The 27,912-nt window shown below is 44.6% G+C and overlaps 1 protein-coding gene across 7 annotated transcripts in view; it reads right to left on the bottom strand.

The window, feature by feature from the left end:
• LOC119168288 (uncharacterized) overlaps nt 1–27,912 on the bottom strand; it is a 106,965-nt gene that overhangs the window by 28,119 nt on the left and 50,934 nt on the right. For all 7 annotated transcript variants that reach the window (XM_075890982.1, XM_037419733.2, XM_037419720.2 and 4 more), the window contains 2 exons: nt 26,127–26,283; nt 10,672–10,763 (listed from right to left, as the gene is read on the bottom strand). In XM_075890982.1, the coding sequence (XP_075747097.1) occupies nt 10,672–10,763; nt 26,127–26,283 (249 nt within the window). The remainder of the gene's footprint in view (nt 1–10,671; nt 10,764–26,126; nt 26,284–27,912) is intronic.

Genomic DNA, 27,912 nt, shown 5'->3' on the forward strand with positions numbered 1-27,912 from the left:
ATCTTCACAGAAACTTGCTCAAAACTTCCGTAAGGCACATTCACTTCACAAAAATAACAATGCCAAAAAATTATGTTTTCAGTTTTAAGAACATTTGCAATTTCATTTATTAAGCTTTTAACAAACAGAAATGGTATTTTGCCACAATATAACATTTTTCCAAAACATTCTTTTCACTATAAATACCTCAAATTTCAATTTTTGAATGTTAGCACTTTTTACAATTTTGTGCTACTTTAAGACCCTCGTCCCCTCTTAAGCAGCATTCTCACCACACACTGGTTAGAACCAAGGCCAAGAAATTTTCTAACCCCTACACCCCCGTCCTCCATACACTTCCCACTTATTTTTTCACTGTAGGGATAGGTGCCGCTTCGGATCGCTTCAAGACAAAAAATGTTTTATGTGCCACTGCTAAGGCAAAAAACGTGCTCGCTACCAGCGCCGGCGTTCGCAGCATGTCGGTCTTGTTCGCACGAAGAAAATGCGGCATGCGCTCCAAACTTTAGTTCCTAACAAGCCATAGCAGGGTTTTCAGGCTAGAAAATTTACATTTCCTGCGAAGCGTCGGTGGCTACGGCAACGAATTTCTGTCTTCAAGTTCCGTTGTCCCACCGATAGGTATCAGCTTCGGTCAGTGGACCAACGGACGTGTAGTGTTGTTACTTTATCTGGTCGATCGTGTCGCCAAAGCATAGGGCGGGTGTCTAGAATAGTCTAGGCACTATAGTTAGAGTTCGCGCGCCTTGACCAATGGTGCAAACCGCAGGTGGCTGACATAGCCTCCATTTGTCGCCAAAATCAGCGCACCTGAGAACATTTTGAGGCTGGCTGAGCATTAAGATGCAGCGTGGCGCAATTTCAGCGAACTTCACAGTTTAGGTGCAGCTCGGCGCAACAATCGGGAATCGTTTCGAATTGGCGCTAATTGAGTAGCTGTTGCACACACATGCACCTAAAAAATGTAAAAAAGCAATATTTAACTGAGACCTGCACTGCCTAAAAATGCTTCTTAGCAGAGGTGTGTGAATAGCGAAATTCTGAGTGCAAAGCAAATTCGAATAGAGAAGTGGGCGTGTGAATCAAATAGAATATTTTTCAAATACTTCGAAGTGAAATTACAGAAAAAAAAAAAAGCTTGAGAGGATCCCTATGCGTAATCTTATAAGATAGCAACAGAAAGTGCTTTTTTTTACATGTTGAGTGAGTACTGGAGGGGTAGTGTTTCATAGCTATCTCATCGAGATTGAGGCAGTGTATAGGCCAAATTGTACAAGATTTGGTGCAACCAAACTGTTTCCGACAACACTTCACACGCGAAAGGCATGGATGCCACTCCTTCAGCCTCTCCTTTTCTTACTGTGGAAGCCCGTGTAATGTGGCAAACAAGAATGTGCTTCCTTCGAGTCTAAATGGGCCTTGTTGACCTCAATACTATATAAGAATGTCCGACATTTTCATACCTAAAATATCTTCGTTGTCCGATTTTTCACTTCCTGCCCAAATTTCAGGTCCAACAGAGTATCAAGTGAGGCCCCACCTCTGCCAGATCTATGATCTGAATGTTAATACCAGGGGTGTTTTTATTTAATACTTTCGCTTCTGTAACAAAACCCGGAAGGCAGCTTTGCCGCAGTAGGAGAATGTAATGGGGTGAAGTATATTAAAAATCTGAAGAGGCCACTGTTATTTGAACATTGAATGTATCTATTTTAGGGGTGTGAGAATATCAAACTTTTCGAAAACACATCCAATATAAATACATAGCTTTGAAAATTAATCAAATATCAGTTAATCAAAAAATGCCATTTTCTTCACCAGTAATATGTTTCTTTCCCATATATTTTGATAAAAACATTAGTTTATTCGCCATGCTGGTCTATTATTGCATAAAAAGATGGCGCCACCTGTACTTGCTAAGAAAGCATATGACTGCTTTAAATTGTGACTGTGATGTATTGGGTTCAATTTACATGTTGAACATATTTTTTCTATTTTTCTGTTATGTGTGTGTGCACTTAATTACATGCGAGTGCATGGCTGGCGGTGCACGTAGAGCTCACTGCGGGCGAAATTTTGCTATATGGTGCATGCGCATTGATTCATCAAAGTGGTGCATGTGGTCCGCTACTTCTCTGCCCATGCACACGTGCGCTTACGAGCCATGACCTTTCGTTATCGCACTGTAAATCACCTGATACCAGCTCGGCCTTCCACTTTTTTAATAAGCTGATAATTCATGATCGCAAAGGCGAGCCTAGAATGCTGGCTGCATCTATTAGGAAAAACGGCCAGCTACAAGGAGCAATATGTGAAAAAATATGACGAGTTTCACGATGAGAGCTTGCGAAAAACTGCAGCAACAAATAAAATCATACATTTTTTGTGCTTGCTGAAAATCCGGCAAGCACTAGGCGAGTGACTGCTAAATAAATTACACCACTAAAATAGGGAAACACTTTGCAACACTTTCATGCACAAAGACGGAGAAGTAGCGGACAAAACTGTGCGCGAGCCGCAATTACTAATCTAACTGCCAGTTAGCGCCGCGTGCCCCTGCTTCTGTTCCCTCTAACAGTGGACCGCACTGTACCCGCCATAATAACTAGCGAGTCCTGCCATGGCATTTCAATCAGGTAAAACATAACAGTTAACACCAATGTACTCGATTCGAAGCGACTATTAAAGCGCCCTAAATGGTCAGTTTAAACGGGTTCCAAGACTCCCAGTTATGGCACATACGACACCAGGTTTTACCATTTTCTTTTTGATTTTTGCCCCAGTTCTTACAGGTCAACACACTAAGGCAAACAGGGACGGCTTTCAACTACACAGCAATACTCCTTGCTTTCATTCGAGAACTATGCGCTCGCCATTTTTCTATCAGGAGTGCTCCACAATCGTGCCCAAGCATGTGCAGTGATAACGCAAGAAAGGCACGCGAGATAGGCGATTACTATTATTACGTGACAGAACGATGCCCCAAATACACCTTTTAAAGGGCCAGCCCTGAGGTACAAAAACTGTTATTAAGAGAAATTTGTGCACTTTTGCTTTGTAAACATGCTACCACAAGAATTTTCTGAATATGGGCTACATTTAGGAAGTTGCAGAGGTTAGAACAACAGTTTCAGCTGGTTTCGAATTTTTACCCAACCTCCCTTGCTGACTTCTCTCTCACAATCCTCGAATATTCCTCGAATATTTGATGTTCACAAATATTCCTTCGTCAGCTAGTGCGATTATTGGAATGCTTCGAATATTCAAACGAATTCCAAGGTATTTGAATCCACTTCGGTTTGAATTTAAATTACCGTATTCACTCGCATATTCCTTGCACTTGCATAAGTCTCGCACCCTCCACATCGCCCAACAAAAATATGATTTCTTTTTTCCTCGAGTAATTATCGCACCCCTGAAAACTGCCGCAATAATGTCATCTGCTAGTTCCGGCCATTGATGATGATAGCAGTGCCATCTGATGTCATCTCTTAAGCATCAAGCGTACTATTATTGCACGGAGATTCAATCTAATCCAAGCCGAGCCAAAATGACAAGTGCGCATTGCGGCATGTTTTGTATGTTGTGTCGGCAATTTTGACACGTTATGGGGTGATAGTGAAGCTACACGGCTGCTCTCAAGTTGAAAGACGTAGATCATGAACTAAAAAACGGCAACAGCGCCACCGGTAGGCCCTTCGGAGTCTACGAGTTTTGTGTTCGCTACTGGTGACGGCAGCTGAAATCCACCAAGACGTGTTGGGCCTGCTGTGTGCCTTAAACTGGGATTGACGGTAAACTTTATTTCTTCAGAAGAAAACTGCGGACGATTCTGTTAAATAGCCATCAGCGCAATACTGACGTCCTACGCTTACCTTTTGAGGGCTCCTGTTGAGCGACGAACCCTACCGCTACGTCCGCAACGCCCACAAGCTTTGCGTATGGTATTTTAATTCTCGACTATTTGCTTGAACTTTTTGTGTCTCGAATAAATCTTGCCTTGTGTTGAACCTGTGCTTTTATTGTTCAGGTAAGTTTTAATTGGTACTTCTCAAAGCTTATTGTTAGTTGCTGGTGCGAGAATCCTGATTTGCGGCTACTTCGTTTTCTTTTTTGCTCAGTACGTCTTCGTGGAAAGTTTTCCCCGCGTCATTCTCGCAACCCCCAACTTTGCATCGGTTTTTTGACAAAAAAAATTTCGAGGATTCTGTGAGTAAATACGTCATTGAAAATTTCGAAGTATTCTAAAGGAAAAAATAGATGCATATTAATCAGAATGTACCATCTGTAAAGGCTGTTTCACTGCAGCATAGGGGTACTGAACCGCTGAAGCACTTATCCAGGAGAAATGCGCTGTGCCGCGAAGCCCCCTTTAAATTTAAAGCGGCCCTGCAACACTTTTTGAGCATGGTCAGGAAACGCTCCCGATTGATTGATATGTGGGGTTCAACGTCCCAAAACCACCATTTGATTATGAGAGACGCCGTAGTGGAGGGCTCCGGAAATTTCGACCACCTGGGATTCTTTAACGTGCACCCAAATCTGAGCACACGGGCCTACAACATTTCCGCCTACATCGGAAATGCAGCCGCCGCAGCCGGGATTCGAACCCGCGACCTGCGGGTCAGCAGCCGAGTACCTTAGCCACTAGACCACCGCGGCGGGGCCAGGAAACGCTCCCGATCGGTAGTTCAAGGCTACCGAGGACACACAAGTCAAATATTATAGAGCAGCACGCGGAGTGCGATTCACAATAAATTCTCAAAGCCAGCGAAAAATTGCTGTCTTTTTTTTGGCAAATGACTCCACAAGCGCTGAAAGCACGTGCGACGTATTTACTTTTTCCCATGCCATTCCTCCCTGTTTAGCTTCCAGTGTTTTCGTCGGGATGAGAAGAGAGAATGCACTAGCAGCGTGCGAGAAATCGTCGCAACTCCGCGTGTACTGGACGGATTCTAAAAATATTTGTGGCGGTGAATTCATGAAGCAATAAATAAGCTTCTTTAATGAATGCACTCCATGGCTACTTGAAAAAGCGTCGCGTGGCCCCTTTAAGTGAAAATATTACTCTCAAATCAACTCATTTTATTTAGCTTAAAAGCTAATTATGACCCCTCATATGCTCTAAGTATATTAAATCTTAAAATGTTACATATTTTAAGGGTTATGACTCGCATCCTGCTGAAAGTAAAATCCTGCTACTACTCAAAATTCTTTCAACTTCTTTTGAACGAAAAAAAAAGGGAATTTGCATAGAGGCTCATTTCATTAAAAAAATTATTGTGCAGGTTAGTTTGGTCATAATAAATATGCACATTTTTCTTTATATGTCACATATACTATTCGAATTCGATATGAAATTGATCGACCAGAATCGCTATTCGCTTCGAACCTAAAATTTACTATTTCGCACATATCACTGTGAAAAACTTACGATTTTGCACATTTGTCATAAGAGCCACAGTACATCATGCAGTGATTACTATGACTTCGGTGCAAGTGCGGAGATGCTTGTATGAAAATTCATGGGAGCGTGATGACGGCTACCAATGAATGCGGCCTCAAGTCATCGCGAGAAGCCTACCAATGATAAATATCTCAATCAATCTAAATCATGTACTGCCTGCGCAGCAGTATGTGTGGCTTAGCAGTTTAGCTCTGTTACGGTTTACGTAAGCGTACTGACCACGCCATCTACTGCTGTGCCCTTGTGCGCGGGACCGCAAGTGCGTATCGCTCATGGAAACGAAAGCAACTAACTCGCCGCCGCCGCAGCATTGCCTCGACAAAATAGTCTTCACACCTTTGCTCTGCTGGTGCTGAGCGAGCACGAAGAAAAAAAATCTTTATGCAAGGGCAAATGCCCGCGTATACGTTACAGGGCAAGGCGCTGATGAAGTGGGCTTGATAGGCGATGCACTGTATGCAACTAGCTAGGGGCGCGCTCAGCTTGACGTACGATGATAACGTGTTCCATGTATAGCACACGCCAGTTTTCGCCAATGGATGACCACAGAAACTATACGCACATGCTGAAGCCTGACGAGTCCTCCGTCAGCTGTGTCGCTACTTCAGCATGTAAACCCTCATCATAGTTCCAGAATGATTTCATGATAGCGAATATGGTCATGGGAATGAGCTGAAGTGTTTTTTCACGCAATGGCAAGCATAGGAAGGGCCAAGCACTTTTGGTAATATTACAATGGCGTCATCACATATAGTTTCTGTTGCTAACAGTGACGCACGTAAGGTGATCGACGGATTACTGCATAGTTCCGCTGCGTTCCCTTAAGCACCTTTAAAAATCCGTCGTACGCGCATCACGCGGCAACGTCTTCTGCAATCCACCCTCCGTTACACCGTTGCTACGACCTTGCTCTTTTGCCAACGTCAATTTACTGCCGCCTGTAGCCAGTGCGCCAAAAGGAGTGGCGATGTGGCAAAATAGTGCCCTCGCAGCCGGGAGTTGTGGCTCCGTCAACAAAAAGGTGTATTTGGAGCGTCTTTTTATCACACATCAGTAATCATCCATCCCGTGCGTTTACCTAGCGTTATTGATGTGCGTGCGATACACCTCGGTCACGACCGTGCAGCTATCAGCGCAACACAAAATTCTTGATAGGAAAATGGCGAGCACGGTCCTCGAGAAAGGCAATGCAAGCAAGTGAGATAACGAGTATTGCTGTGTAGTTGAAAAATGCCCGAAGTATTCCTACTTTCCTGATTGATTGATGATTGATTGATATGTGGGGTTTAATGTCCCAAAACCACCATATGATTATGAGACACTGTAGTGGAGTGCTCCGGAAATTTCGACCGCCTGGGGTTCTCTAACGTGCACCCAAATCGGAGCACAGGGGCCTACGACATTTCCACCTCCACCGGAAATGCAGCCGCCGGCCTTAGCCACTAGACCATCGCGGCAGGGCCTCCTACTTTCCTTAGTGGCTTGACCGGATATGAGAACAGGGGACAAAATTGAGAACAGGGGAGAAGAAAACTATAAAATCGGGGTCTTGTGAGCTAAAACTGGATGAATTGTGACCACCTAGACTGCTTTAGTAATCGCTTAGACTTAAGTACACGGCTGTTAACTGTTACAAAATCAAACCAATGGCGTCATGCTCAGTAGTCATCAAGGCAGGTACAAAAGCTTTTTTTGTTTTATTTTTCGTAATAAAGTGCTACCACACAAAAAAAAAAAATACAAAAGGTTTGTTCATCAGTGAATTGAACCCAACATCACAGTCACAAGCTCAACTATTCGTCTTATGCTTTCTGGCAAGTACAGATGGTGACATTTTTTCTTTTTTAATTTTTGTGTGCAATAACTTATATGAATGAGTAAAAGGTTACTGGTGAAAAAAAAATTGCACCTCTTCCTTATTCGATATTCTATTCGTATTCGAAGCTGTGTAATCGTATTCAATTCGTATTAGAATATTTTGATATTCGCACACTCCTAGTTTAAACCAATTGACGAGCTGCGTGCTACGTCAAATCGCTCATCGGCGACTTTGCATCGGTGCGCGTGAAAGGATTAACCACGTGTAGGAAAGGAGTGCAGGAATCGTTTTTCAAAATGGAGGCTTTCCGTGGCATGCAGAGCAGTAATATTCAGAAAACGTGATCGCCGTGGTCTACTCTACGAATTGCCAAGCTTCTTTGGGGGAGTGTAATAAAGTCTAAGCCTGTTGACAGGCCCTTTAAAGGGGCCCTGAAACACGTTTTCAAGTAGCCAAGGAACAAATTGACTGGAAGAGCTTATTGTCTCATGAATTCAACGCCGCAAAAATTTTAAGAATCCGTCCAGTACGAGTGGAGTTACAAAGATTTGTCACATGCTGCAATTGCATTCTCTCTTCTTCCGTCCCAACGAAAGCGCTGGAAGCTATGCAGGGAGGGATGACAGCCACAAAGTAAATACGTCACGCGTGCCTCGTGACCTTGATCACTTTTTTCTTTTGTTTTCTTCGAATGCACGACTTCTTTAGTGTGATTGCACGCACACACATGGACAAGTCGCGGCCTTTGGCGGCGATCTCTATAACGACCGAGCGTGCCATGTTCAAATCAGCCAATGGCTGATAGATGGGCTTTCTACGAGTGATTTTTGAGCCACTTCCGTCATTTGTTGAGAGAAAAAGAATCAATTTTTAGCTGACTTTGATCATTTGTTGTGAACTATAGGCTGCATGCTGCGCTATAATATTTGGCTTGCGTGTTGTTGGGAGCCTCAACTACCGATCGGCAGAATTTTCTCACCATGCTAAAAAAGTGTTGCAGGGCCCATTTAGCTGAGCCCCAACTCCCGGTGGTGAAGCATTGCTGCATTGTGAATGCCTTCGGTATACTAGCTGCTGACGGCAGTACAGTGACCTTGGCAAAGTAGCGAGATCACAGCAATTAAGTTAGGAGGACTGATTGCAGAAGATGCAGCCACGCAAGTGTGATGCGCATATAGGACGGAATCTCCAAGGTGCCGTAGAAACGTGCAGCGCAACTAAGCAGTATCTGCCTCAAATTTCTGTCACCATAAGTGTACCGCCGTTATTAACATAGAAATATATGTGATGACGTTATCGTACTGTTACCCAAAGTGCACGCACGACCTTATCTTTGTTTGCGCATGCGTGGATGAACACTCCAGCTCATTTGCATGATTGCGTGCTGCCATCAAATCATTTTGAAACCATGACATGGAAGCAGCACAACTGATGGAAGACTCGTTAGGCTTCGGTCGGCTCAAGTGTCTATGTTTCTGTGGCAATCAATTAGTGAAAACGAGTGCAGCTACATGTGATGTGCCTTCTGCAACGTCAAGCTGAGCATCCCTAGTCAGTTGCATGCAGTGCATCACCTACTACGCTCACTCCATCAGCGCTGCTAACAGTAACCTATGTGTGCCCTTGCGCAGTGATGTTTTTCTTCATGCTCGACCAGCTCCAGACAGTGCAAAGGTGGAAAGAGTATTTTGTCGTGCTAATGAAATAGCAGCGAGTTACCCTGATTCTAGGCACTCCGCCGTGCTCCCAACCGGGTTGCAGAAATTAGGTGCCTTTTCTCATCTTCTAACCACTACCACCACCACCCTGATTCTCACGAGTGACGCACACTTCATAGAAGCAGTGTCGTGCACAGTTATGGCGCAGCACCAAATGGCACGCGTTCAGTATACTTACAGTACGCTTAAATGAGCAATACCAGCACTAAACTACTAAGCCACACGTACAGCCGAGGAGGCAGTTGATGATCTATATTATTCAAGCTGTTTATTGCTGCTAGATTTGTTACGATGATGTGCCGGAGCGTTCGTCGACAGCCGTCATCACACTCCTGTGCGTTTCCGTGCAGCTATCATTTCAGTCGTGCCGAAGTCACAGTAATCACTGCATGGTCCACTGTTGATGCACTTATCATAAAGATGCAAAATTGAAAGTTTTTTACACAGACATATGTGACCGAATATTCAAAACTTTCGAATATATGGTTTTCGAATCGAATACAAATATTATTGAATATTACATTTGTAATATTTTAAAAATATTCGAAATACACATCCCTGCTGTATTTGTCTTTGGGAAGTTCAAATAGTTGAAAGATAGCATTATAGCAGGAATCAACTTGAATAGCAAACATTATTGAAAAAAATATTCGAAGTTTGAAATATTTGCACAGCCCTACTCTTTCGGCAATACTTATCACCTTTTCTTTACTGGACCACAATGACACACAATATATAGCCATGCCAATATATAGCAAAAATAATAATAATTGTCAACTATCCTCAAAACCACATTATGATTATGAGGGACACCTGGAAATTTCAACCAGCTCCTGAACACGGGGCTCAAGCATTTTCACTAATATGCCTCTGCCATAAACGGGATTTGATCCTTATACCCACCAGCCCTATAACCACCATAGAAGGAGTAAGCCTACATAAGACGAATGGTGATGCTGACATGGACAAGCCAAAAAAATGTGGAACTCACTAGTCCTCACTAAAGCAATATGTCTCAACCAAAGTCACCTGAACACAAACTCATAAACATATTACTCAGCGGGGCTCATTCTTGCTCAGATACATGGCTCGAACCAAGTCTGAGTGAGTTACCTCATAAGTGAGTTGACCGACCGATAGCTCAAATGCCTCAACCCACCTACCACCTCCCAATTCCAGCATCACCCTGCACTGACAAGTTAATGGCCCTGTAGCTGAAGATATTGTTACCAGTATTCCTCAACAGTGGCCCAAGTAGTTTTCTCTCATAATAACCATTGACCTCTTTGGCTCGTGTGTGTCAAGCCTCTTCTATGTCTTCGTCCTATGCTCTTTCACCCTGTATCATGCTAATCTAACAAGCCAACAGCTACCCACCCTCGGACTCTTTGGACTTGTTTGCAGACAACTCTAAAGATCAGGAAAAAACACGTCAGCCGTTCACGTTTCTTTCCGTTGCTACAGTTCGTTTATCTGAAAAGTTCGTCAATGTGGTGTTCGTTCTACCAAGTTTTCACTGTATATGTACGAGTCAACGTCAATAAAGATTAGTTGCGAGTCTGGCACCCGTCCTCGTGTTTTCATCATTTTGTGCCTCGTGTTCTTGCGCCAATCTTAACCATGAACCCGCACCAACTCACCCAACTGTCAGTGATGCTAAAACTCACCCAGCATCCACGATATGAGGGAGGTGCCGCTTACGGAAACAGCGCTCATTCATTGCCCATCTGGGAGTCTCTCCAGCCGAGAACCTCATCACCTGCAGAGAAACAAACTCGTGGGCACTAGAAACACATGGTTCCCCTAGTCTTAGCTGAAGACCTCTTAGCACAATGAAAAATAAGAGAGAAGACTTGTACTGAACAAGGGTGTCTATCAAGAGTGTCAACTACGTATTCTTTCAATTTTGTACACGGCGCTACACCCAATGTCGCAAAAAAGACTTGTCATGCCTTCCTTAGCCTTCACACCCCAAGTACCATTTGTGGAGCATTTACACGGACCGCTCTACAAGACTTCAGTAGTGTCTACAGGTACAGCTGATACATTAAAAAAAAAGAAGTGGGGCCTGTTGCATGTGCTGAAACGGCTTCTCGAATCTCGGTTACTGTCATTCGCTGTGGTGCCACTGCTTGGGCACAGCTGCTGACTGAGAAGCCTTCCACAGTTGCATTTGTACGCCTGGCACTGACTCTAATCAGGCCATAGCAGGTGCAGATCACAGGAGGAATATCATCATTCGAAATACCAATTAGGCTGCAGACATAAACAGGTTACAAGAGGCATGGAAACCTTTTTGGACCTCGGTGTTCTCTGTGGAGATTGCCCACGTCACCCTATCGCAGGATGCCTGAGCAGGTAACACACTTCTATGAAGATTTGCTGCCTTAAATATTTGGTCGCTATGTTTATTTGTTTCACAGGAACACATATACCAGCTAATCAAAAACTACCGGAGAGATGACTTGCATCCGGTTTGCAAAGTACTAAGGTAACAATGCAACCGAAATTGAGAAACTACTCAATACATTCAATTCCGGATATATCGAACTCGAAGGAGATTGCCGAATAGTTCTATATATCAACAATTCAAAATACAAAATATAGATATTTAAGGCCTAAATTAAAGCATCTCAGGCCTCAAAAATCGTTACAAGCACCAAAATAACGATTCGCTCAGAGTATAATCAGGATCAAGGTGTGAACTGCAAGTTACTGTACTTTATTTCGCATGAAAATAGTCCGTAAACTTGTCTCGGTTCTTGCGCGCCATCAAGTTCCAGTCATACTCAGTATCATTGAAGCTTTTCAAATAAGCGAATTGAGCTCCTTCAGCCTCAATAGCGTTGATTGACGCAGAACGCTGATGCAAGCTTAGTAGTGTGGCAAAAGTTTGGTTAGCCACGGCAGCATTGGCATATTTGTAACCGCACGGGTACACTTCTGCAGCACTGGCAACAGCAGCCACGATCTCGTCATCGATGCAGTTAGAAACAGCTACGCCATCATCTGCACCGATAAGTCACTCGCCAAGATGGTGGGCGGAAATGCAGATAAGTCACAGATTTCTCCGAGGCAATGTACGCCAGCAGCCATGACGCAATCGAAGTCGTCACTTGGCCTGCAAGGAAAGTTTACGATGGGGCTTTTCACGTCGCTCCAAGTACTAGTGATAATTTTTATCGCTACGTGTGGATCAACGTTCACTTTAACTCCAGAATAAGGATTTGTCAGGAACGAGACGAGAAAGGGCATAAGACAACACCGAGTTTCCACAGTCGACATCATAGCATTAATATACAAAATCTAGAGGAAAAGCTGGGCCGGGAAAGCTATAACAGCCAGAGCACTGACATCTTGGAACGTTGTCATTATTGCCATTAGAACACTTTAAATAAGTGCTAAATATAGCAGTTTAAAACACTCAAATACTCGCACTATAAGTCATGAACAAATGTGTTCACATATTATAAACATTCGTAAATTGTGTGATATGCGTATATCAACCACATTTAGGTAAGATAAAATGAGCATTTATATAATTTACTGCGAGCGAGAAAAAGCGTTTGCAGGTTTGTTTACCAAATGGCACCACCATCTCTGTACCGTATCAACCTTTGAGAGCGTGACCGCGCGGTGTGTGGCCGATTTTGTTGGCTTTCTTGCGCGCCAGGTGGCTAATATACAGTGCCTCGTCCTGCGGGTTTTTTGTTGTCATGAGCCAACAACTCGACTTCATGTGACAGTATATTACTGCAACGTAAAAAAGAACCATGGAGCCACGAAAATGCCAGGGATTATTGCAGCGTTCAGTGGAAAGTACCAGTGGATGCCACATGAAAGCGGAGTATCGTTCCATCATGGCGGAACCCGAGCAGCTATGGGTTTTAATGCATGGGCCCTATGGGGAGCTTTTCCTCTAGAGTATGTATATTAACTCTATAGTCGACATGTTGGCGACATCGATGTCACTTGTGCTTTTATAGCTGGCAGCCGCTGCTTTGATGCAAAAAGGTAGAAAGAGCGCAGCCTCCAAGACGTGCATTTAAAACCGAAAACACGAAAAATACGTCATGAGATTGCACATCTAGAAGGCCATGCTTTTCAGGCTCGTGTGCCATTGTGCACTAACAAGAAAGGGAATGTGAACATTGGAACGAGATCACTGAGTCACTTCACATTCTCACTTTGGTGTCCTTGGCAATAGGTCTTTTTTGAAAGACCTATCGCACGTTAAGAACTGCAGATCGCGCATCCAACGTATCAGTGCACCCGCAAGCGCCGCGCAACAAACCACATCACCGCGATAGAATAACACCGCCTTTTTGTCCCCTGCACACGAAAAGGAATCAAAACTGGTTAGAACGCAGCCGGAAATTGATCAATAATTACTAGGAAAAATGCACTTACTGGGCTTTGGCGCAGCACAGCATTCAATATATCGGATGTCCCGCTGTGTGGGAGTCGAATATACAAGTGCACCGGTTTTATACTTTGGCATGGGAAATTCAAAGGGATTTCTCAACTGTTCGATATAGCCAATAATTCAGTATATTCGAGTTTGGTATATCTGGGATCGACTGTATGAGAGATTTTCGCCAATATATTGACATTTCTTTTCTAGAGGGCTTCAAAAGGTCTAGGCATTGCCCTTTCACTCACGTACCGCTGTTCCCAACAGGTATATTTCTCTTAACAACTCACGCCCGTGCTTGGCATAAAGATCTTGTCCCTAACCCCCTGCCAAAAGAAAAAATTCTGGCGACATACCAAGCTGCACCTTACCTTGAAAAATCATGAATTGAAAATAAAATATTCGTATAGTACATGAAGTTGTTGAAACTTGAGTGTGAGTGGCAGCAAAAAAGTGTTAAATGATTTGACCAGCACCTTAAAACATTTATTGCAGTTTCATAAGAGCAGCAAAGAGTTTACCTATAAACTAAATTACTGTGAAATTAAGACTACGCTTTTCACTAATTATACTTGTTTCCTGTCAACTTGAAAATGAAATGATAGTGTCTTTTAATCGTGACTTAGGGCAAAGAAGGTGGCACTTGGGCTATTAAAGGGGCCATGAACCACCCCTTGCGTCAGACATGAAAAAAACCTTGGTATGAGTTAGACACTTCCCAGGAATGCCTCGCTGAAAGAATTTTTTAAAAAGCTAAAGTAGGACGGGAGATACAGTGATTGCAACACTTGTCTGAAGCATCCCTCCTCAACTCGCTTCATTCCACAGAAGAGAGTCTATGGCACCCCACCCAAGTCTCCTCGCATGAACATTGTGTGGTTTTCTTTCCGCAAAACGTGGCGGTGCTGATGGCTGCGGCTGGCAACTCAGTTCCAGTTGGCTGCTTTTTGTTGCGCTGTAGCTAGAGTAGCCGTGCGGTCTGGCGTGCTGTCTTTACTCGGGAAAGGGGGCGTGCTTCAAGAGCGCACATAGTAGGGAGCCTTCAGGTGAGCGTTGTAGGTGCACATAAAAGCTCCCTAGCGTGCAGTGATGTGATCACAAGCCGCCATTCGGTTCTGCAAGCGAACGCATAACCACTTGTTTGGTGTTGGTGGGCCCGTGTTTTTTTTTAGTTTGAAACAATGCCTGCCTGTAGCACTGCAAACTGCTCAAGCTGACTAGGAAGGTCATCAAAGAAGACTTTTCACAAGAAGGTACCTTGAAATAATATAAAATTTTGCTAATTTTACTAGTATATAAGCAGTGAGGTATGACTGGAATCACCGGCATTTATGTTGGCTTGCCTACAAAAGGAACTTTATGGGCAGGCTGACCGTAATCCTTCACTGTCGCCTCATGTTGGCAATGCAGCTGACTACATTACAAACTTTGTGTGTCTGATTCTGCGGCTGCGGATCCTCATTGTGAGGTACCACTTGTGTCTCATCAACAGCGTGGGCATCCCATACATAGGCAGATATGTTCACGTTTCCCCACGAGCGCAGGTGCTACAATGCATGCACTCATTACGTGCTACCCTATTAGAAAACTCAGTGGGGCTGTCCCTGTGCCATACGTAAGTTAGGACCAGTGTGGCGCAGTGTCCTAGAAGGCTGGCAGACTGCATGACGTACGCTCGACGCTGCTGCACAGCAGACCCATTTTGCGCTAAAATCGAGCTTTTACCAAATATTGCAAATTATAGGTCGACGTTTGTTTCATAACATGGCCTTCTAAAGTTTGGGGGTTTACCTATAACTGGAGTGAATCTATATGCAAAATTGAAAAGTCGACATGGAATCACAACTTTTCTGAAGGGTCCGATAAATGGTCGTTGTTTCGGATTCACTGCAATTCAATGCATCAATAACATCTGCCCCAGAGGAAACAGAGTCGTGGGAACTGCTATTTCTCAACGCACGCACCGCTTACGGAATTGGACATTTTTACGATCTGCCTACGGTATACGTATGGTGGCTACGGTATAGCTATGGTGGCTACCGTATAGCTATGGTGGTTAGAGGAGGAGGTATCAGAAGCAGCATGTCAGGGATACAGCAATTTTTCATGACGCATCACTGCCAGCATCACAGTTCCACCGCATCGGCGCGTCTGTCACGCGAGATTGGCAACAACACCGGCACCTGCCGCATAGAGGTATGACAGTACATTTGGCTCGCAAATATACGCGACAAGTATTTATCGCTGCTAACAACGCGACATGCGTTTATCTGTCGTTCAAAACAGGACATGCATTTCTCACTCACCAAAACCGTGACATTTATTGTTGGCAAAAGACGTGACGCGTTTCTCGCTTTAGTGGACAGCCTGCCATAATAGCGCTTGCTGACTAGGCAATTGGAAAATTCAGATTTCCCTCAAAGCACCATGGGCATTCCCTGGAAAAGCTGGCGGCGCTGTGTGGGCTGGCAACACTTTGCAGGAAACTAAACCACATGACCAGTCACATGCACCTTGCGCATGCACCCACAAGCATCTTCACGTCTTTTTTCACTCATACCTGTTCGCCATTTCTGCCCTTTGTCTTGCTTTCAAACAGTCGTGTGCGCAATTTGCAAAGCTGCTCAATAGACGCAAAGATGCCACTGCTACACCAGCAACAGTACAGCGCTGCTTTCAAGTGGCAAGCGATTTTCTATGCAGAGTGGGAAAGCAACATTGAAGCAGAGTGAAGGTTCCACAGCAACAGTACAGCGCTGCTTTCAAGTGGCAAGCGATTTTCTATGCAGAGTGGGAAAGCAACATTGAAGCAGAGTGAAGGTTCCATGTGTCAGAAAAGCACGTAAAGGAATAGAGAAAACAGAGGACTAAGATTACACTCGACCGTTCCCATGTCCGCAAGTTCCTCATCAAGGTTACACTCATAAGAATACAGCTATACAGCTACACTCACAAGAATTATTACAAAAAGCACTCAATACTCAATATTTCAAAATCCGCAGAACTTTTAATACCTACCCAAAATCACTTTTCTACCAAAACATTTAACGATTGCATGCAACTGGCTCAAGTTGGCGCTTCTTCGCATTATGTGTCTTTTTCAGCTTTTTTCCTGCGCCTAATCGCTACCCACCGCCTCGAACGCTTGCTAGAGCTGATCTCACTGTTTCTGTTTACTCGACGCCTCTCCAAGCAAACTCTCCCAGGTCGCATCTTATCATTCATCCCTTACTCAGTTTCCAAATATATGAAATCTACTTCATGCGTTTTTGCAACATTCTTTCCTTTTAGTCCCGCATGTCTGCTACTCACAACTTTATTAACCTTTCTCGCATCCTTATAATTGCCTTGATGTGCCTATTCCTTTGGAGCTGTCTGCGTTGCCTCTACTCTGCCTCTTATGTACTTCTTTCATCCCACTCCTCTCAGGTCTTTTCTCTTGCAATATTGTCGACCTGCTTCTTTCTTCAATATTCGGGCTCTCCAACGAATCACTATGCCCTAGCTTTTTGTACTTTGTAGGAGTCGCTTTCTTTCTCTCCGTACCCTCTTCAACAACAGTGGCATATACTTTCTTAACCGCAACTTGCTACTACTATCTCCCGCGCCTGAGCTCGTTCCCTTCGGTTCATCACTTATTAACCTCATATCATTTGCATAACCATTTGTTAAGTGCCCTTCGGCTCACAAAATCGGGATTCTTTAAATAAGGTACCCTAACTTCTTTATGTTTAACCTCTGTGGTTTTACTCTCAACCCGTCTACTGCACCCTTTGGCTTGTGATAATCACAGTTGGCGCTCAAGTTCCTGCTTCTCTCGAGCGTAAGCTTCTCGTTTAGCCTCAAATTCAGCACGCTCTAACTTGCGTCTGGCTTTACACTTCTCCATCTCGTTGTCCAACTCTTTTTGAATGCAGTCCTTTTCATCATCAATAAACATTAGACCTTGTTTCTTATTGAGCTTTCACTCGTGAATGACTCTCAGTATCTTCTCTTAATCAATCCTTGCAACCCCTGGCGATAATGTGACTGGACCACACAAGGAAAAAATACTGCCAGGCTCGCCAAGTAATGTTACAATTTTATCCCGGGAGCGCTTGCTGTGAATGGAGTTGGGAGAGAGATGCGAGTTGGTGGAAATACGGCAAACCCATTTTAATATAGCACAAACTAGCAAAACATGAACAAACCCTCAAAAATCATGAAAACAAGAAACATGAACACAGTAACTGGCTCTGTAAGGAAACTGCAACTAACTTTTATCCAAGACAAGTTCGATCCTCAGCTGTAATCTGTTTCTAGCCGAGATTGCGTCTCGGTGGCCACTCTCATGCTCTCCCGCAATATAGACGAGCCCACATATAACGACCCCATTTGAAATGAACTTTCGCTCAAAATGAACAATATCTGCGTGACCGTGAAAAAATACATTATTCCAATGGCACAAAATCGCACTTACAATGAACATCTCTGAGCGCTGCCGATCGATTACAGCGAACGAAGTCTGCACTCTTCCGACTTCTCGGGAAACCAGTTTCGACCACCGATCAGGTCAGGGAGTCGCCCATAGATTCTTATTGTTAAACGCCGACCCTGCCTCCGCGCCCCTCCAGTTGCCGCTCTCCCCGACTGCTTTTTGTTGCGCACCCCTCCGTCCTTTGTACCCACCGCTACTCTGAGCACCCCGCATCGCCAGACGCGGCCCGTGTTTTTACACTGCCACCAATCTTTCGAAGACCGGTCGGCCATCTCCCCTGTTTTTGATCGCCGTTACTCTTGTTGATGTCGCCGGCCTGGAGTGACCAGACCATTTGCAAAATCGTCTGTATCCAATCGTCTGCGTCTTGTCTTATCGTTCTAGTGCAAGTGCGTTAGCTACCCCACCCACTCTGATAATTCAGGTTTCTTTTCATGTTTAGGACCAGTTCTCGCTCACTTCGCACTTTGGCTCAGCATGCCCTCCGCACGTGTGCGGAAGCGTAAAAACAGCTGTTAACTTGTGCGGAACGAATTGCAAAATATTGAAGTTGGTGAGGCCACGCAAACCCGATGGCACAAGAAAACGATTCTTTGATCCCGGCCGCCAATGCATTGAAGACAGTGTCTATGTTTCAAAGCGCAAGCCATATTTCTCGTGTCGTCAATCGAATGTGGACTGACTCTTGATGCAATGGCTACTTATTTTCTTTTTGTTACTTTTCTGTTCTTTTTTGTAGTGTCCTGGTTCCTAGCTCCAGTATTTATTTAGTATCTCTGTGATACCAGCACATCCATTTTCCCTTACGACACACTTGCTAGCTTATATAGTAACGTGCTTTCTTTCAAATTTTTTTAGTGCTCATAACCAACCTCGAGACAATCCTTTTCGGGGAGAGGGAATAATGTCGCATGTCAATGTGTATGAGCTGTGGCGTGAACTCGCTTAGAAGTAGAGGAAGAGGAAAACGTAGCTTTCTGGTCTGGTTCTGGGAAAGACGTACACTCTAGGCTGTCTGTATTATTTTGCAATATTGAAGCAAAAGCACGTACTGTCACGAAGGATGTGTGCATCTCGCTAAACGAGTCTATACCGAGCTCTTTGAGTGAATGGGTTGCCTGGTATGGACTGCCGACGGACATGGTCCGCGTGGTGTTTTTCCTGTGCGGCATCTTAATACTACCAACAGCGAGCAGCAGCAGTGGCTCACACAATGACAATGACTGTGACTGCTGCATCCTTCTCCCAAGCGATGACAATCGTATCCGATTTTTCACGGTCAAATAACTATTTCTTCGCATCACTCTTTTTTTTTATTTGTATCTGTAATGAATTTGCCCTTAGCGACAAGCATAATAATGTTTTGCTGCCTTAAGTCAAATCGATGCGCTGAACTATTTTCCCTAATTTTCGCATTAAAAGGACAAAGCAAAAAAAAAAAAACATCGCAAGAAAACAAAAGGCGAGGGGGGGGAGCGTGTCACAAACGCATGTGCAAACACTGCCATTGCGGTATCATAATGGTTTGGAGTGGCCGAACATACGAGGAACATACGAGGGTAGGGTTTCCCACTAAGGTGACAGTCTCAAAGGAAGAGCCCAAATGCTTCGGAACTTTCGCATCATCAAAACAACTAGCGAAAAAATCGCCGTCGAAGCAACTCGCGTTTGTCTTCACACATTAACGGACAGGACGACGCAGCTGGCTGCCGCGGAAGCGTAGGGTAAAGCGTCGCTTTTGCTCGCTACTGAATTCCTTGAACAGGAATGCCGAAACGCTTCTAGCCTTTTTTACGTATTTACCGCCTTCAATTTATCGCTGCGTCAGCCACATGCCCTCAGAGCTCGTAGATCGCTATCGCATCGACACGACCACGGCATTGTGCGCGGCGGTTATGGTAAACGGTAGTTTTATTTTCAAGCCACATGCCTTCAAAACTAAGTCGTTTTATGCTATCTATGATCGCAACTGCTGCGGCTTTGTCCACAGAGTTTGCGGAAAGCAGCGTTGCTTTGACTGTCCCAGCGTTGAACGTGCACACACACTCGAAATTCTGTCAGTAACGTCATCACCATACATGATCGTGCCGAACGACCCCGGTTTCGTCCACAGTGGTTGTGGCAACGACCACCACACGCACTGTAGACAGTGCGTGCGCTGGTCGCACGTATACTTCCGAAGCTTCGAGCATGCTGCTCTCGATCAGCCTTCCTTTGGCGGTATCCGTATTAAAGTTCATATCACACGCCATGATAAGAAAAAGAGTTCAGAACATTCGAATTTTGGCCCAACGGACACATGAATTTGGCTAGGGAATTTCACGAATTCGTATCAGCTCTGAAATTTGTTTATAATAAAATGCGGTGGGCTTGCAAAAACCCTGGAATAGACTGACCTGCATTTTTGTCAATGAGGCCAGATCTTGCCACACTAATTTTTCATTCCAGGAAATTTTCTTGGCAAACGTACAAACGAAAAAACGGTCGAAATCAGGGAGTCTCCCATACAATGTGGGAGACTTGGCAGGTATGTATATTGATGATAACACCAATTTCATATTGTTTTTTCCTGGTGGCGGAATATAGCACATGCGTGGCCTCCGCGGCTAGCTACGGCAACGCGCCGTAGCCAATCGCGGAGGCCGTTACTTTACTAACTTTATTTTTTATCGGAAATGAAGTATTTCCTGCAAAATTTCAGGCATGATTTGTAAAATCGTGGGCGCGGTCGAAATTCGTACATTGTACGGAAAAATCGAGAGTTGACAGGTATGAAACATGTTAGCGCAACCGCGGATGTGAGCTCCATTCAACTTCCAAGCAAACTTCCATGCTCACTCATTCTGACATATGCAGGTCCGCGGAGTTCAGGAGACGACAGCTGGCCTCTAGGGAAAGCAAATCATCACTTTTGAAAACTCACAACGCATATTTGTCTCTATTTCAGCCTGTTTATTTAACTACAACTGTTATACACAGTGTTCACGGGAACAAGCACATCTGATTCGAAGAGTGGTCTAGATTTACATCGGCTAGTGGCTAATAATCTTTCGCGATGTCGGATGACAAAAACATGATATCCGATGATAGATGCCCACCCACCGATGAGAGTGAGAACCAACTTTTATTTGAAAAGAACGCACCTCAGAAAATAGCAGCTGGGCGCTCTACTTGTAGCCTTTACCCGGCGTGCGTGGCAGCAGTATCTGGCATAGCAGTTCATAGCCGTGTCAAAGGGGGGAGGGGGGAGAAGGCTTCATGGCCCTTTTAAGGACGAAACTCTTCGCTGACCCCCAAGCTTTGCCTTTACGAGCCGAATGTGATAGCACCATCAGCACGCATGTACACAACCCACACCCATTATCCCAGTCTCAATCGCTAGCCTGCCTTCGCTTCTTGGCGGGGACTAAAACTGTGCCACAAAGAATGCTAAATGCCCTCTGGCCCTTCTTATTTCTTTAGCGCCTATCTGGAATTTTCGCTCAGGACTAATGCTGCTGTTCCACTCACAACCGAAGACAGCGCCCACCACCAGCACTGGAACTTATGCAAGACAAGCTCTTTATCGCCACTGTGCTAAAAGTAAAAGTACATGTAATAAAAGCTTCACACCTTTTCTGCCGCCACTTGCACTTATGAAGTTTCAACAACTAGACGTATACAAATATTTTGTTTCCTATGCATCACTTGTGAAGGTGCACTGATGGCTGCTAGATCAGCCTAGTAATCTGAGGAGCAGTAAAGTGGGTAGGCATTTATAAATGTGGCAGCGAAGATGTGGATATTAAGGCGTCGTTGTTGCGCACAGGGCAGCACTTACATATGTAACAGACCATTTACAGAAAAAGAACTGTGCACGGCAATAACTACGTTGAACTAACAATATTCAACAAGTACCTCAGTGTTCCTATGCGATGTGATTTATCACAGTGTCACCCTTGATACTACCCTTGCTTCTATTATTTTTCTTACTATTCTTAAATGTAACATCAAGCAGTGCCTAGTTACCTTCGTAAATTTGCATATACTATAACAATTTGACCTGAAATTGAGTATACATCTGCAAATCGGGACCCCTCGCTACCGTATTTACTCGCGTAATCCTCGCACTAGCGTAATTCTCGCACTCGCCACATCGCCCAACAAAAATGCAATTTTTTTTTCCACGAGTAATTATCGCACCCATGAAAAATGCCACAATAATGTCGTCTGTTTGTTCCAGCCGTTGATGATGATAACACGCGCCATCTCTTAAGCATCAAACGTACTATTAATGGATGAAAATTCAATCCAATCCAAGCTAAGCCAAAGCGGCAAGTGCGGGTTGCGGTACTGCAGTTGCGGTGTGTTTTGTATGTTGTGTCGGTAATCTTGTCACGTTATGGGGCGATACTGAAGCTACACGCCTGCTTTCAAGTTGGAAGTGATTGATCATGCACTAAACAACGGCAACAGGGCCGCCGGTAGGCCCTTCTGAGTCTACGAGTTTTGCGTTCGCTACTGGTGACGGCAGCTAAAAGTCACCAAGACGCGTCGGGCCTGCCGTGTGCCCCGTGTGCCTAAGACTGGGATTGATGGTAAACTTTATTTCTTCAGGAGGAAACTGGGGACGATTCTGTTAAATAGCCATCAGCCCAATACTGACATCTTACGCTAACCTTTTGAGGGCTCCTGTTGAGTGACAAAGGCTACTGCTACGCCCGCATCACCCACAAGCTTTGCGTATGGTATTCTAATTCTCGACTATTTGCTTGCACTTTTTGTGTCTCAATAAATCTTGCCTTGCGTTGAACCTCTGCTATTATTGTTGAGGTAAATTTTAATTAGTACTTTTCAAAGCTTGCTAGTAGTTGCTGGTGTGAGAATCCCGATTTGCGGCCACTTCGTTTTTTTTTTTTTCGCCCAGTACGTTTTCGTGGAAAGTTTCCCTCGCTTAATTCTCGCACCCCCACCTTGCATCGGTCATCCGCCGAAAAAAGTGCGAGGATTCTGCGAGTAAATACAGTAGTCATGCTGCATGGCTTATTATATCGAAGCCCATCAATACTGTGATTTAATTCACCTACTTTAAACACTTACTTTTCACTAGTGTCACTGCATTAAAATATCACACTTAATTGCAAGAACTGCAGTAAACTCACGCATTTATTGTTTTTTTTTTTTGAAGAAACTGCCCCCATTCTGCCATGACTTTTTTTTTCCTGCCAACCGCTGCTCTCTTTCCTCGCCACACGACAAAGCTGAACAGCTGGTCTGCCCCTGTCCAGTGCTCAACTCGGCTGTCTATAACCACGGAGCGTCACATGCGGAACAGCACGAGTGACATCTGCAGTTGCAAATACGCCCCGCCCCATCTGAGCATGCGCGGCGCCAATGATGTGCCTGGCCTGCAATTTCCACCCTTAATTATCTCCGCGGTCGTGATGGCTGCTTTGGCCGTCGAAGCACTGTCAACATTACAAAATCGAAATAAGACAACAACCACAAAAAAAAAAAAATCAGAGCAACAACGGTTTTACTTCGTCTTTCTTTCTTGTTTTCTGTTTTTTCGCGAAATCGCTCAGAGTGCTTTCGATGGCTAAAGTGATTGTTGCATCCCCGGCGATAAACAGGGATCAGTATTGCGAGGCAGGCACATCAATGGCGCCGTGCATGCTCAGATGTGGCGTATTTGCGACTGCAGATGTTGCTCGTGCTGCTTCGCGCACGATGCTCCGTCGTTATAGACAGCCGAGTTGAGCACTGTACACCACGCAGAATGATTCATAGAGCATGCAACAAAGGACTGGGATTAGCTGCCATCAAATGGCTTCGGTCCGAACATTTGTATTTGGCCATCTTATTCAAGTTTCTGTTTGTTTTACTTCGATCTTGTTCTTTTTCCCCTTTCCCAGACTGCATTTTCGGTACACATCTTTTCAGTTATATCTGCTGTCAAGCGATCACTTTATTCATTGGTTTTATGTGTTTTTTATGCCGAGTGTTAATAATGCAATCATCTGAATTAGAATTTCGTCACTTCCCAGTCATGGCTAGCTACACAAGAAGACGCGCTTCCTGCATGCTAGGCCCAATCAGTCTTGCTTTTGCCCTTGAAATTCAATTATCAATATCTTGAACTACACACAACTTTTGCGATTTCTATAAAACTTGGTATGTCATAAAATATGCACTACAGCTTTCTTATATAAACAACTACCCTTACTGTCAGGATTAAGGAGTTCATATATATGGACGAAGATGACGAAGCAGGAGGAGAAGCACAAGGCTCGACGTGCATGACACGAGCAGTAATGAAAGCCTATTGTGCGAAGATCTGGCATTGTTTATGTAGTTACGAAAAAGAAGATCACATCAGCAGCTACAATCTGTCGACGGGAAGCAGCAGACGTTATGTTCAAGAGGCCGTAACGCTGACACTCAATGTCATTGCCATTGATATAAAGCGGCGTTTGGACGAGGTACTCAGAGGTGCTGAAGCATCTTGCAGCAGTTCCAGACGCATCTGCAGCAGTCCCTGTTCAAACGTCGGCCACCAGACATCCCCGGGATGTCCCGTCATCAGGCCGAGAAGGCGGCAGAGCTCGTACTGGGCTTAACTGCAGAGGACGCCTGCCACGTCAACGATGGCGACCAGGAACACGCCCACAGCAGCATGACTGACCATTGTGCATAGGAGTGACGATTGCCACAAGATCGTTGGCTACACTGACCACAGACCCAACACAACGAAGGTTGGACTTGCGACAACTGATGGAAGAAGAGTGTTTCATTCAAACCGCAATTTGAGTACAAGGTGAAAGCACTCCACTTACTCACATAATGAATGCACCTGCATAATAAACGCACCCCAAGTTTCAGTCAAATTTTTTATTTTTTTTCTTCCGCACAATAAACGCGCCTCCTACATTCATGCACTGCAGCCTCCCAAACCGACACATGGTGCCTTCTTGCCCATTGGATCTTTCCGTGTTTTGTTTTTTTTATGCCCACACGACTTCCCCCTTCACCCTTCACTTTTACGCCCACACGACTCCACCTTCACCCGCTGCCATGCGTCGTTTTATTTTCTTTATATCAGTGCATGGCTCAATCACTGTCTTTTTAAATTATGTTAAGCCACAATGTGGTTCCCTAACAATGTGAGTGCACAGACACCGCTGCTGACAAGCACACTGTGAGCGAGGGTCACAAAACTGCACATGGCAATCAACGGTCCCTTCCTGTAAATATAAAATTTTAAGGCCCAATCAGTAATCATGCACACAATTTTCGAGCACTGCCTCCAAGATTTGCTGTCGCCATGACCGCCTCCAAGGACCATTTGTCACTATTGCATTGCAGGTTTATCAAAAAGCAGAAAAAATCGCGTATTGCCCAAAAAAGAGCGTGACAATTTTAGCAACATGGTAGCAACCCCGATTCTCACTTCAGTTGCATTGAGCCATTCACGCTTGTTATTCGGGTGTACTTCAAAATTCAAGATATAGGCTACCTCTTCTACAGTGACTTCTCATGTGGACAGCGAGGCAGAGGTTGTATTTTGCTGTTAATTGTGTTATTTGTGGTTTGTTTTGATACTTCAGTGGTAGCTTGCTGCCACATTGGTAACTTGCTGCAATATCAACGGCTTAGTGGTCGTCTTGCGAGGTTGCCTTGGAGTTGGCAAAGTACAAAGTAGCACACTCTTCTGGGTGCCCCTTGAGATGACAGATATCCACTGTTATGATTAAACGATTGCGAGGAAAGAAAGCCGCAAAACGTTTTTATATAGTGCATGGACAACGCGGGGACAGCGTGCAGAAGATAGCGCCATCAATTACTGATGTTGAGTAAGTGTAACAAAGCTATGTCAAAACAGTGTACGAGTATGTCAGCAGCAAAAGGCTGAGCAACACAACTTTTTATTTTTGGATTACCGCATTTTTGACTAATCCCGAAAAAAAGCTTTTATAAACTTTGCCCTGCATTATAAATGCACCTCCAACTTTGCTTCGATTTTTCGTCAAAAAGGTGCGTGCATTACGCGAGTACATACTGTAGCCAAGTGAACTATGATAAATGCGTCAATAAACCAAATAAGGGAGTTTTTGTTAATTAGTTGCATCAATGCCATTTCCGCAGTAGTAAAGCACTTCTGCCTCGACACAGAGTTGATGAGCGAAAACGACAAGAGACAGATTGCCATGAATTTTATGAAAAACGGTATTGTTCAAAAACAAACACTCTACCTGTGATTCACCAGGGATAGTAGAGGCAAGGCAGGTGCCCCAGGGCATAGATTGGGGCACTGTTTGCACCCACGGGGTCGCAGCATGAGGGAAGGCTGCCAACGGAGGGGAGGACGGTGCCCACGGCTGCTGCTGCTCAAGTGAAGTAGCACATAACCTGGATATCACAGGGCATCCCACTTTTGAAAAACTACTATATGAAAAACAAAGATTGTCACGAAAATTGATAGCTGTAATGTTAGCAGATGAAAACCACAAAATAATAATTGTGACTACAGTTAAATCCACTTACAAAAATGCTAGATATAACAATCTATCGGTTATAACAAGTCTTGTGCGAATAGTGAACTTGAAGTTCGAAGCGAATAGCAATTTTCGTCGAATAACTTTAAATCACATTCGAATATTATATTGTTATGTGCCGTCTCACCTAGAAGACGAAGAAGTGAAAGATTAAGTGGTGCCTCCTCTAGCCATTGTGGTTGTTTTTGCCCGCGTTACTGTAAACTGTGAATACACCCATTTTCTGTTATCTCCTCGTAACATTGTTGATGGAGGAGCTGGGCTACATCTGGAGCAAATCACGGAACTTCGCAGCAGGCGTCTTCTTGGACAGTCCATCGTGTCGAAAGACATTTCCGTTGATCCAGCTGCCGCTATGCCGAATGCACCGAGCCACGTTGTTGTGACCCACCTCCGAAACCCTGGCCCCTTCTGCGGGGACTGATAACGTACACATGGAGAAGTGGCTGGCCGACTACGAATCGCTGGGATCAGACTTTGATGCAGACAAATGTCAGCTACTACCTTAGGGGTACGGCCAGTGTATAGTTCAACGTGCATGAGGAGGAGCTGACCAGCTAGAGCGTATGTAAACAAAAAATGAAAGATCTTTTCGGAAAGCTCATTGCAAGCCAACGAGCCGCCCAGAAAGAACTCTCGTGCCGGACCCAAACTTCTACGGAACCGTACACGGTTTACATACAGAATGTCTTAGCCTTGTGCTGTCAAGTTGAGAGCCAAATGCCCGAAGCCGGAAAAGTCAGCCACATTCCCAAAGGCATCGCTGACAATGCCTTCCACTTGCTTGTGTATAAAGACTGCTCCACTTGAAGAAACCGAGAAACCATCTTAGGGACGCGTACAGAAGAGGAGAAGACGACACACGCACGCTGGAACTTAGAGAAGGTTAATGAAACCACAACACATAAAGTTCCCAGCAAAATCAATCGCGCATGCATCGTACAATTAACATGTGATACACCAGAAAAAAGAATGAACATTACTACCCACATTTTTCTAAATAAGCAATCTCTTTCTTTGATAGTGAAGGTCCACTAATGCATCTTTTTGAGCCATGTTGCCAAATATGATACGCTTCAATCACTTTACATTCGTGAAGCGTATCATATTGCCGCGCCCGAAACAAAGAACGAAGACGATGTGCGCGCCAACAGCCTCGTGAAAAGGGAGACTGAAGAAGACGACGTACTTTCATTTTTGGCTCGCCTGCTCTTGGCTCCTGCATAAAAAACACACGCCGTCTGTTCTCGGACTCAACGTATCGGTGCACTGCTTACGTTGAACCGCGACACTGGTGGAGGTGCTGGGTTGCAAGCCTGCTGATGCTCAACACCCCATCTGGGAGCCGTTCATCAAGTCCCGACACGCAGCCATCTGTTACGACACCAGTGCACCGCTTCAGTCGCCGGTTGCTAGGCCTATCTCCAGAGCTGACCTCCTTCGACGAACATTCTACCAGGCATTACGTACCTCTACCAATGGC

Source organism: Rhipicephalus microplus, chromosome 3 (assembly GCF_043290135.1).
Source record: "Rhipicephalus microplus isolate Deutch F79 chromosome 3, USDA_Rmic, whole genome shotgun sequence".
NCBI classification, from domain to species: domain Eukaryota; kingdom Metazoa; phylum Arthropoda; class Arachnida; order Ixodida; family Ixodidae; genus Rhipicephalus; species Rhipicephalus microplus.